The sequence below is a fragment of the Mustela nivalis genome (assembly GCF_964662115.1).
Source record: "Mustela nivalis genome assembly, chromosome: 11".
NCBI classification, from domain to species: Eukaryota; Metazoa; Chordata; class Mammalia; order Carnivora; family Mustelidae; genus Mustela; species Mustela nivalis.
In genome coordinates, this window is record NC_139030.1 from 56,365,340 (window position 1) to 56,378,185 (window position 12,846).

At 36.3% G+C, this 12,846-nt stretch overlaps 1 protein-coding gene across 11 annotated transcripts in view; it reads right to left on the reverse strand.

Annotated features, from left to right (window-relative positions):
* The window catches only part of SLC4A10 (solute carrier family 4 member 10), a 307,876-nt gene that overhangs the window by 77,011 nt on the left and 218,019 nt on the right, over nt 1–12,846 (reverse strand). For all 11 annotated transcript variants that reach the window (XM_082691268.1, XM_082691263.1, XM_082691261.1 and 8 more), the window contains 4 exons: nt 11,903–12,003; nt 8,695–8,869; nt 7,944–8,077; nt 7,303–7,548 (listed from right to left, as the gene is read on the reverse strand). In XM_082691268.1, coding sequence (XP_082547394.1) covers nt 7,303–7,548; nt 7,944–8,077; nt 8,695–8,869; nt 11,903–12,003 — 656 coding nt within the window. The remainder of the gene's footprint in view (nt 1–7,302; nt 7,549–7,943; nt 8,078–8,694; nt 8,870–11,902; nt 12,004–12,846) is intronic.

Here is a 12,846-nt window from a genome sequence, read left to right on the forward strand (position 1 = left end):
GGACTACTGTAGCTTCATAGTAAATGTAGAAGTCAGGTAGCTCCAGTCCTCCCACTTAGTTCTCCTTCATTATTCTGGGTCTTTGGCTCTCCATACAAACTCTAGAATCAGTTTGTTGATATCCATAAAACAACTTTCTAGGATTTTATTTGGGATTGTGTTGCATCTATAGATCAAATTGGGAAGAATTGACGTCTTGACAATATTGAGTCTTCCTACCAATGATCATGTACTATCTCTCCATTTATTTGGGCTTTTTTATTTGTTTCATTAGAGTTTTGTCATTTTCCCATATAGATCTTATACATATTGTGTTAGATTTATACTTCAATTTTTTTTGGTGTAAATGGTATTGTGTTTTTAATTTCAAATTCTACTTGTTCATTGCTGGTTATAGAAAAGTGATTGACTTTTGTATATCAACCTTGTATCCTGAAGCCTTGGTATAATTCCGTGTTAGTTTCAGGAGTGCTTTGTTGATTCTTCCAGACTTTCCACATAAACAATAATATCATTTATAAACAAAGACAGTTTATTTTTCCTTTTCAATCTGTATACCTTTCATTTGTTTTTCTTTTCATACTACATTTGCTCGAACTTCCAATACAATGGTGAAAAGGAGTGGTGAGAGGGGACACCCTTGACTTATTCCTGATCTCAGTGGGAAAACTTCTAGTTTCTCATCATTAAGCATGGTGTTAGCTGTAGGTTTTTCTGCATTCTTTATCATATTGAGGAAATTTCCTTCTATTCCTAGTTTGCCAAAAGTTTTATCATGAATGCTTTTACTGTTTTTATTGATATGATCATGGAATTTATCAGCTTTAGTCTGTTGGTGGAATTCCTTGTATTACTTGATTTTTGAATGTTGAAGCAGCCTTGCATACTTGAAAAAAATCCCACTTCATTGTGGTGTAATTTTTTTTTACACATTGTTGAAGTTGAGTTGCTAATGTTTTATTGAGGATTTTTGCATATTTGGTTATGACAAATATTGGTCTGTAGTTTCCTTTTCTTATATCTTTCTATGGTTTTGATATTAGGTGAATGCTAGCCTTGTAAAAATGAATTAGGGAGTATCCTCCCTGCTTCTATCCTCTGAAAGAGATTGTAGAGAATTGATATAATGTTTTCCTTAAGCGTTTGGAAGAATACAACAGTGAATTCAACTCGGTCTGATGTTTTCTTTCTTGGAAGATTATTAATTTTTTATTCAGTTTCATTAGGATATAGACCTATTCAGTTTATCTATTTCTTGTGTGAGTTTTGGCAGTCTGTCTTATTCAAGGAATTAGTCCATTTTATCTAGGTTATCAATTTTGTGGGTTTATAGTATCACTTTATATTCTTTTTAGTGCTGATGGGATCCTTAGTGATGTCCCCATCTCTCATTTAGAGATGTCCCCTCTCTGTAATATCATTCTGATATTAGCAATTTGTGTACATTCTCTTTTTTTCTTTGTTAGCCCAGGTAGAGGCTTACCAGTTTTATTGATCTTTTCAAAGAACCAGACTTTGGTCCTTTAATTTTCTTTATTGGTTTCCCATTTTAAATTTCATTGATTTCTACTTTGATTTTTATTATTTCTTTCCTTTGGCTAATTTTTAAAATTAAATTTGCTTTTTTTTTTTTTTTTTTTAGTTTCCTAAGGTTGAAGCTGAGATCTTTGATTTGAGACACTTCTTTTTTAATCCACACATTCAATGTTATAAATTTCCATCTAAGAATTGCTTTAATTGCATCTCACAAATTTTTAAAAGCTGTGTTTTCATTTTCATTTAGTTCAAAATGATTACCTTTAATTACATTACTACTGTTCATTACACTGATTAACAAACTAGTACTTTCACCAATGAAAATCCATTTCTGACATTCAGCAAAGCCTTAGTGTTGACTGAGATGTGACTAGTAGATAGGTTTGTGGTAATTTTTTCTGGAGTTTAGGCTCTCTGCTTTAATCTTAGTTGAACACTGCTGGAGTTTAGACTCCTGATTAAAATACCAGCTACCAATGGTTGTGGGTTAACCTACATACACAGATTACTGCAGTATCTGTGCTATTTTACTATAAATTGAAACATCATTATATTCCATTTCAAATATTTCAGATTGTATCCTTAAATCTAGGTCAATTCAAGAAGTGAAATAAGGTCAGTACTTTAAAGATTGTAAACTCTCTGAGAATGTTCATCACATCTCAGCTAAGTGAAATGCTGTGCATTTGATACACAGTCACATGACTGGAGGCCATTCTGTGTATCTTACGAGAAGAAACCAACAGTTTTACTTGTCACTCTCCCTCTAATGTTGGATGTTCATGTAAATTTCTGTCCTTTCACAGCCCTTGGACAAGAAAGCATGAAAAATAATTTACTTAATATCTGCAAACCTACAGTTAAGAAAAGGAAAATAGTAACTAAAGGTGACTCTGAAAAGTAAAATAGTTGCAAGACAGTTAAGAAGGCTTTCTCCTATCTACCAACCCTCTTGGCCCCTGGAGGAAGAAAGATGAAGAGACATTGATCTAGCACTCAGAAGGCTCATAACCCATTAGAAACAATGAAGATAAAAGAGGCAAATGATAAACTTACATTGGCTGCTACTGCTAGTGAAGTTAAGACTTTATCAATAAAATAAGAATTTAGTTCAAAGCGAGAAGGAAAAACAAAGATAGCAAGTGTTTGGATTAAAAATCAAGAATGGGATGGGTTGCTAGAAGTTTCTTTACTGAATAGTCATTTATTGAGTGCCTATAATTATATTTATTTGATTCTAAGATGTCAGATAATCTATCAGCTTTTTAAAAGAGAAAAAACTCTATGTTAAATGTGTCTATCAGTTCTAAGGGGCCTTCCCAAAAATGTAAAAATGTGAACATGCTCATTTTAGGACACATACAGAGCACTTCATAAAGGCAGCAGGTTCAGAGAGTGCCTATTAGTCATGGACCTGGCATTACAGAGATTAACCTGGTGGAGTTATACATATATTACAGAAATAAATACATAAAAGTATAATTATAAACTAATGTTGCAAGAAATCTGGCTAAGTTTGTATATGAAGTAAAAATCTGATTTTAGAAAGTTGAAACACGGGGGTTTCTCTAAAGCCGAGTTTTATTCTTTATTCTTTGACTAGTGAACACTATAAAGTCAATGAGTTATGAAAGCTTCCCTTTCATTTTCTTTCTCCCTACATCGCTGAGAAATTTTCAGCCTCTGCTAAATGTTGCAATCATATCCCTTGTTCTTCCAGATGATTTATCCACCATATTGGCACCATGTGTAAATCTTCAGTCAGAACTAATTTTACAGATCCAGATTTGTACATCTTTATCCCACATTAAGATATTCATAGCATCTCAAGTTTACTCAAAACTTCTAGCTGAAGTCTTTGAGAGTCATGTTAAAGTTACTGTCCAAGAGCACATTGTCTTGCCAAACAAGATTGGCCAGGTGATGTCAATCATTTTACATGTTCAGTTAATCAGTATGTATCACTTTCTATAGTTTATAGTTACAGTATTATGTTGGGATTGGAAGGATAAGATTATTGTATGTTTTCTACTTTAAAGAAGGCTCAAATCTAGTTGAGGAGATAAGAAAAATAATATTCTTCTATGAGTATAATGTCACTCAATAAATAATATTTATCCAGAATAGTCCTGGTTTATGTAGAGGGCTGGAACTGGAAAAGACAAAAAACAGACGGGGGGGTACCAAAACTAAACAAACAAACAAAATCTTTTCATAACCTAGCAGTAAAATCACCCCTCCTAATGGTTTGGTAATTGTTGAATATTATTTAACTCTAGTCTGCTAGTATATTGGACCTGCTCTCTGCTTTGACCCAACCAACTGCAAAGAATTAATACCACCCCAATTTTTCTTTAGCTAGCCATCTTTGAGAGCTTTAGATTATTACTATATATTGAAGGAACATTCCATCTTACATAAGCTGAATGTTTTATTCTATTTTTGCCATTTCTTAAAATCAAAGCAACCTAGAAAAAGTTATTCCCACAAACTCATTACTTATTGCTAACTTGACATATTCAGCTTGATCATCTGGTGTAATGTATATATTCTTGAAACTAAATTGATTATCTTGACACTTGCTCTTGGCAAAATGAAAAGAAAGCTTATAGCTTCAAATATAAGGTCTACATATTACCACATTATAAGGTTAGGGTGCCAGAGAAACTAGGAAAGCCTTTTTAAAAAAAATCAAAGACATTTTGTCATTTGGTTGGTAAAACTATGAATTTAAGAAAATTTGAATATAGGCAGCCTAAGTATAAAGAATATCTGAAACTCAGGTCCTAAATATGATGCCTTTTTCAATATTTTACACCTAAACAAAATATGTGAAAGCAGAGGCATATTAATTTTGCAAAGATTGCAATCTCAGATATACAGCATCCTAGCTATGACATTTTCTAAGATTTTTTTCTCATAAAAACTGTGAGAGCATGAGGCCAACAACATCAAGAAAATTTTAGGTGAGCATGAGTATAATGGCACTTATAAACTAATTGGTGTGAAAAGGTCACAGTGGCAAGAACAAGAAAACACACCAGAAGTCATATGGAATCCATGAAACAAAAAATGCTTTCAAGCACACGTATGAGACTACACAATGCATTAGCCATTATTGTTAGCAATACTTTTACTTACTTTTTTAAGCACACATGACTAAAAGTACATTGATAAATATATGTTATATGCATAGCAAAATACTGGCTTTGCTTCTCCAAAGACCAGGTGATGGCAATCCTGATCAGATTCATGAGTGCAATGTGGGTGGTACTGGGAGCCTGGGAATCACAATGTGAAAATCTAAGTGAGGATGGTACTGTACAGATATCTGATCAGCACATTTCCCAGAGAAATCGTCAAGCTCCCTGTTTCTCTTATACCCATTCCAGCACCAAATTGTACTAAAACCTCAGCACCCAGCTGGAGGAGCCAGTCTTTCCTAATTGTGGTCCAAGAGAACTTGGACAATGGGACACAGTGATTAGTACACATTCTTGCTCAGTCTTCAGAAGATTAGGTTTTGGATGCATACCCTGTGATAAAGCATAACTTAAACTTATGGGGATCTGTTTTTAGAAAAGCAGAGATGGAAACATTGAGGGTCAGGACCCATGCAACTCTCCTCCTAATTGCCCTGAAAAGCAGGAATCATGGACAAACAAAGCTATTTTTGCTCTCCAATTATCGTCTGAGCATTTGTTTTACTGAACCCCACAATTTGTCTTGATCTCATCGTTTTTAGGGAGGTTGCAATCCCACATTTATCTGCTCTCTCACCATCTCTAATCTCTCTCTTTCCTCTGCCTCTATGTCCTCATTTCCAAACACACATAGCTCTTTTCTGTCACAAATTACCATTCGCAGGAATTCACTGGCCTGTCCAATGGGCACTGTTTTTCAGTTTCTTTGATAGCCAAAAGGCCTGTGCATGCTTTCTCCATGTTGTTACCGCCTACTCCCTTCTTCATCTTTTGCAAACTAGCATGTAGTTCTGCCGCCCCTCCCCACCCAATACTGTTTCTTAAGTTAATGATGATCGCTCTCCCTATCACTGTCCTCTAATGGTCTCTTGGCACAGCCTCGTCCCTTGCCTTTGATAACCTGACATTTATTTTTTTTTTCTTTTTCTGATCCTTCTCTCTTATTTTTTCTTCTACCTTCAAGCTATGACCATTATTCAGCCTTTGCTTCTCTGATCTTTTTCCTTTTTAAATCCAGAGAGATACTAAGTGGTATTCCTCGGTCTGAAGTACCTTAAAAGTGGCCACTGAAGGTTCAGGAACAACTAGAAGGGTGGACAGATGGTGCCTCCCACCACTTCAAATGGGAAAGTCCTGCTTTTACCTGATTTACTTGTTCTATGTTGTTTCTTTTGGCGAGCATATTTGGAATCTAATTTCTTGTTTTACCACTATCTCTATGACTTTTGCCAATATTTCAAAGTATTAATATGTTTCTTATATCTAGACCTGTGCCATTCCTTCCGTCTAGACCTCTCTCCTACACTATTCCTCTCCTACACTATTCCTCAGCATCTTCCTAATTCCTACCAATATTTTGGTCTTCTATGTCCTCCTTCCTGGAGGAATCCAGGAAGTCCTTTATGAACCCCAAATCTGGGTAGAATGTTCTGTGTGGTACCATTGCATTCTGTATCAATCTCTTAACACAGCACTTTATTTCATTGTGTTTTCTGTTTGTCTACACTCCCTACTAAACTGGAAACTCACTGGGGACAGAATATTACATCTTTAGTGTAGTGCCTGGCATGTAATAGCTTTGAAAAATCCAAGCAGATAAATATATAGTCCAGCAAGGAGATACAAATTAGGTGACACTGCTCTCTAAAGAGAAATGAAACAGTTATCCCTCATTCTGATCAAACTGTCCTGATTTGCTTGCTTCCTGAGTGTCCTTGGCACCTCCTTCATCCAATTCTGAGTCCTGTTCACAGCACCCACACTATTTGCTTTTTGGGGAAGTTATTTTATATTTCCACTCTGATTTTTCTTGTCTGAAAGAGACATATACTGTTAAAGATACTTACGATGACCAAGAAAAATTTAAAGTACTAAAAATGATACTATTTTCAACACTATCATTACATCATTCTCAACAAAATTCTAACATTACACTATTTTGGCCTAATTTCAACAATTCCAATGTCTTCCATAAAGGTAATAAACCTTCAAAGGATTTGATGCCATGTCTAAGAAGTTTATAGGAAATATGTTGGTGGTTAACTGACTTATAAAGGATATATTGCTTCAAATATTTGCTATACAAAAATGTATCTATATAAATGCAACCAAAAAACCCTAAAATTAAATCAAAGAAAGGAGCAACGTAATATCCACATACACTCTGCAAAAACAGGCTTAGAAAAATTCCAAACTGCTGGCGTACTAAAACTAGAAAGTGCAGTAGGTATAGACCCATGTTGAAATATAAACGGTAATATGACCTTCAACAGGCAAAGCCTGAGTACCTCCATCATAAATGCTGTAAGTTCTGAAAGCAAAAATCACATTTAAATTCAGTGAGTTTTGTTTGTGTTTGTATAATGAGAACTCAAGGATCAGTTGGGTAGCTGAAGAGAGGACTTCTAAAATCCTGTTGAACTCTGAGAGTCTGGTCAGAGATTTAGATTATGAATCAATTTAACTCACTTTATCTGCAGGACAAATTTTCTCATATTTCTTAAAACAATAGCAATTTTTGTAAAGAGGAAAGCCCACAGCCAACAGGGAAAATGTTACTTACGAGTATTGTGTCAGCAGTTCCAAATCATTATGCATGTTGATTGGATATGCTTCACTGAGTTCAAACAACTTCTCCAGGGCCTCATAAATGAAAATGATGCAAATAAGAGAAGCAAAAGCTTCTTCGGTAAACCGGGTGATATAGCAGACGAGGGAACTTGCATCAGTGGCCACGAGTATGATACACAGAGTTGCTGTCCAAAGGCCAATACTAGCTCTCAGAGATAGGTATGACAGCCCATATTCTCTAGAAGGAGGAAAAGAACAGTGGGAATAAGGTCATTTAACAGCTTGCCACCATTTTAAAAAGATGGAAATAAGTCTAATTCAGGAAGTGAAAGGAAATAAGTTTCACATCCCATGAGTATCTAAATTCAAGACTGTCTAAAGGGAACATCTAAGGAGACAAAAATAAAAGGGGTTTCTCAGTGTTTAACGAGTATTACCTTTTAGGAATTTTACTTAACATATTACACAAATCTTTTATTTTCCCTTTCTTTCCATGGAGAGACAAGATGGCAAACTGAATTGAATCAACCACTTCTGCCTCTCCCAGCAGACCCCTAATGTGATGTTGGGAGAAGTATAAACACAGTGGAAAAATAGAGAGGGGGTAAGGGGCCAAAAGTATTTGACACTTACTTGCAAAATTTAAACAAAATCTTTTCAAACACCAAAACTGGTCCTGTACTGCCTAATATGGTAAGAGGCTGTCCACCAAAGAGAGAATAGGCTATTCCAGTCATAGATGCTCCAAAGAGAGATTCGATTGCACTCTGTGTAGAGATAGAAATAAGTCCATTACCTAAGTTGTACAGGCAACCATTCTAACTAGTGAGAAAATGTTTAAAATACATGAGTATATCCTTTCTCCTTTGCTATGAAAAGTCTAGCGACCCTGGGCAGGATGTGGGGTAGGAGGAAAAGAAAAGGGACAAGCAATCAGCAGAATATGAGTGGTACTCAGTGGGGAAATGTCCTCACCACATTCCTTATCTTGCTTTTTTTGGGGGGTGGGGAGGGGTTGCCCTGTAACAGCTTATATGTGTTCGTGGTAAGTCTCAGGACAGAAGCATGGCCTGAATAAACAGGAAAAGGTGTAAGTAGGAAAAGGACTCCCTGTGAGCTGAAAACTAGAGCAGAAAGCTAGCTAAGGATCGGGGTCAGGGATGAGACCAGAACCTTGTGTGAGACTGAGAACTTGTTCTGAGGTATTCCACTCCCAGATTACCAGTTCTACTAGCCATCCAGGAAACTCGTATGAAGAGTACAGGTACGACCACACATCAAATCTCTCCTCATGACAGACTCCAAAAGCAAATGGACACTTATCTAACTATGAATCTTAAGCACTGACTGAGCTTTAAAAATCCAAGGAGAGCATAATACATACTATACGACCTTCAGTTGCTTCTCCCAACAGTCCTCCAAACGTGATGACGGGAGACATGCAGGCGCAGTAGAGGAACAGAAAAGATGCTAAACACTGCAGGCTGAATGCGTCTCTGAAGTCACTCCAGAAGTATGGAGCTTTTCTTTTGATATCTAAAATAAGTCCCCCAAAAATCCTAAGACAGGGGGAAGAAACACAATAGTGAAATCCAAATATAAAAAAAACCCACACAAATCAAAACCCTCATTTACTGTGTTGCCAGGTCACAGTATATGTTTTCCATCAGCAGAGATGAGACCCATCTTAACCTGCTGCACTGTATTCTTGTGATCTACAGAGATGGCTTGTACCACTATGTTACTTCCAGTCCTAACCAAATATTGGGCCAGCAACCCCAAAACCCCAGGTTCTCTCAGACAAGTTCAGAGCGGTTCTTCCATCAAAACTCAAATAATGAAATTTAAGGATTTCTCTAACCTCTGTGCCATTTCTATCTTCATCAACTCCTCCTACACTCAGGCCTACTACTCTCGATTACTGGCAGTATTTTCTAATCATTTACATTTCATTTAGCATAGCAGAATGTGAAGGTTGGGAGAGTAAACTGGCCTTCATAGTCTCCAATAGTGGGCATTACCCTGGAGAGAAGATGGAGTGTTTAACCATGGCTCCAGTTACCTGCTTTCTCTGCCAAAATATTTCTCACCCGGTATGATTTCCAAGAGGCATCTAACTGGCCTTAGGGACGACAGTAATATCTAGTAAAGACAGATTGCTTCCATTATTGTTTTCATTTTTAGGAAATTAGGAAGGGGACCTTAAAATAACCAATCTAGAAAAATGTAATTTTGATCCACTGTTGTCTAAACATATCCCAACATCTATCATTCACAAGACAATAATGGCCTTCCCTCGTATAAACTCACTTATTCTAAATGTACCCAAAACCCACACTGAAACACTTGAAAGAGGATTAGGGGGCAGGGGTGCAGGGGTGAATAGCATTAAATTGCAAAATGCTCCTTAAAACTTGAGGACTAAAATGCTTTCAATCTACTAGGAACGAGAGTATTAATGTACAGGTATTCTCATTCTTGGAACATTTGGTAAAAATACGTGGATTTAACACTTGGCTACTAAGAGCTCTTTGTGCTCCATGGAATAAAGATGTCATATTAAAATGAATAAGACTATGATTAAGTTCCTGCAGGGGGGTTAAAAAAATCTACTATGTTCCAGTACAGTGCCAGTATGCTGAATATATTTGGATTATGCAAAAATATTAAGTTTTGTTATTTATTTTCTACATAGAAATATTCACTGGCAATCTTAGAATCTCCTCAAAAATTATTGTTCTCTTGAGATACAAATTCTGGTTTGGGTTGAAATATGTATATCTTCAGGATAACAGAAAATTATGACTATTATTTTAAAGTGCCCTGATCTGACTGACATAGACACAATAGTACCATGTTAGTAACTATCTTACTATTACATAAGCGATAGAATCACTATGATTTCCTAGTGATTGCTTCCATCAGCAAGACAGGGAGTAGGAGAAACTGAATAGGATGAAATTCTAATTGAAAAGAGGACATTTAAACTAAAAGAAGCTTACAGTGAACTTGTGACACTCACACACACAAAGAGCACCTTAGTTTCCCCTAGGTGTGTTTGTTAAACATATGCATAGTTTTTATTTGGGGAGGATCATTTCTGAATGGTGTGTTAACTTATCAAAGTCACAATTCAAAATAGATTTAATCTACTATTTATTCATTCATTTATAATTTATATCCCACCTAATCCCCAAGATATTTTGAGGTGGTTATAAACTATTACTTAGTAGTTAACATTTATAGGTTTGATAGTACTTCCTATTAGACCATTGTTTTCTAATTAATTACTTATTAGGGCATACATTAGTCTAAATAGCTATTATATTACTGTGTAATAAACGTGCTGTTAGCAGCAAAAATCTAAATCCGGAAGTGAGAGGTCATTGCAGAGAACAGTGCAAGAGCAGCCCAGATGTACACCAGCAACTCCAGGAGAGCAGATGAGTAATGGATACTTCAAGTCATGTCAGCAACAGAATCTGTGGAAGAACTCTGGAGAAGCGAAGATACCGGATATTGGTGACCTGGGAGGATTTAGGAAGCAGTAAGGAAAAGTGAACTTCGAAAAAAATCTAAGCTATGTGGCATGTTACACCTGAGAGAGAGAGAGAGAAAAAGAGAGAAAAAAAGAACCACCCAAAATAAAAAGACAGCATTTGAAAATATGAAAGCCAACAGAAGAAGTAACCGCGCTTCCAGTAAAGGGAAAAGGAAAAAATTGCTTGAATCATCTCAAATTATATGGAGCCCGAGGAAGACGTTCAAGGACATTTCCTCAGAGACAAAACGTAGATAAAGGGAAAGAACAGAGGAGAATTAAAATGCACAGAGTTGTCAGAAACCGGAAAGTCGGCTTAGAGGACACAGTGAAAGCAGTCCCGGAAATGGCCTTGAGAGGAGGGGAGTACCAATCCTGCCAAGCCTTTGCCATTGCCTTCAATTACAATGGAGGCTGTGTGCACATATTCCCTGAAGACAGACCCTCCCAAGCTTTTCTGATTTTCTGCTCACACATTGCTTGAAGAGAGACAAGCTGTCAAAAAACGATAAAGAACCATTTTAAGAAATAAATTGAAGCTTTCATCTCTTCAAAGATGTGTGATTAGAAAAATAAATCATATAGCTCTTTCAAATTACAACCGCAAAAATAAAAAATACTATTATATACATCCTACTTGCATGTAATGAGATAGGGTCTATAAGAGTAAGTTCTTGGTATTTATTTTTATTTCCATCTTGAACTTGAAGCTTTCAACAGGCTCTTTTAGAAGGGGCAACTGACAGTTTTCTTATTCATTCTAAGAATCTGTGAATGCATTTTATGCACAGCAAAACGAAAGACTGGGTAAGATAAAATGGAATGAGGTATCCACTGTTCTGGTTTAATAGTAACAAAAATCATTAGCACATACTGGGAAATCAAACTAATTGACATTAAACAGGTATTCAAGTACTAGATACTCAAATAAATAGGTATTCTTTAAGTACTCAAAGTCTAAAAAAAATTACATCTCAAAACGGCAATTCCTGACACAAAGAACAGTATCCCATTTGGTCTGTGAAGTACCATACAGATGCTTTTCACTAACCTTCCAGTTCGCTGGAGTTCGGGTCCACTATGTCCTCCGTGGGGCTCTGCTTCCCCATGAGCTGCTGTTCCATTCGGTACAGCAGGAATCTTCCTCTTCTCCTGCAGGAAGTTTTTTGTTTTTGTGTTTTAATTTCAGGTGCTAGTTGTAAATAACAAAAACAAATTTTTTTTCCCTTGAGGCAATATGCAGAGTGGCTAAGAACCCAGGCTCTGTTACTTATTTGCTGCATGACCTCTAGCAAGTTATCTAGGCTTCCTAAAGCTTCAGTTTCTTCCTCTGTTTACTAGTAGTAATAGCATCTATCAGTGTGATTGAAAAAATTAAATGAAGTGATGGACATTTGTTCATTCTTTCAACTAATCTTTGTTGGGTGCCTCGTGGGCCATGCATTGTTAGGGATGCTAGAAAGGCAAAGATGAACAAGAAAAAGCATTGATACTGGAGACAAACAACAAATCTCTAATGTCAAGTAGAGATAGAGCTATGAAGACAAATGAAGAAAAGGAAGGGGGCAGAGAGACAAGGGCTGGGTAGATTGAAGTGAGGGGCACTAGGTATGGCGGTGTTTCATGCCTGGCATAGCTCAACCTTCCATAAATTTAAACTGCTACCATTAGCTATTTTTGAGGGTAGTTCCCTCTTTTATTCTGGCTGATATCTTCCTACCCATGGAATTCTTGAAAATATGTTTTTTTTTCTGACTCACAGAGATTTAAAAGATTATTACAAAAGGAGACTTCTAGTTGAGCCATTGAAAAATTAACTGAGGCTTATGTAAGTGCTCTCTTATTCACAAGTGTCTTCCACCCACTTTTGTCAGTAACGGAGGTTTTTAAAAAATCGGAAAATCCTACCTATCAGCTATCTTAGAGCATGCCAATGTGTTCAAAAGGACTTAAAAGGATCATAAAAATGTTTTAAGTGGTGCAATTAAAATTTTT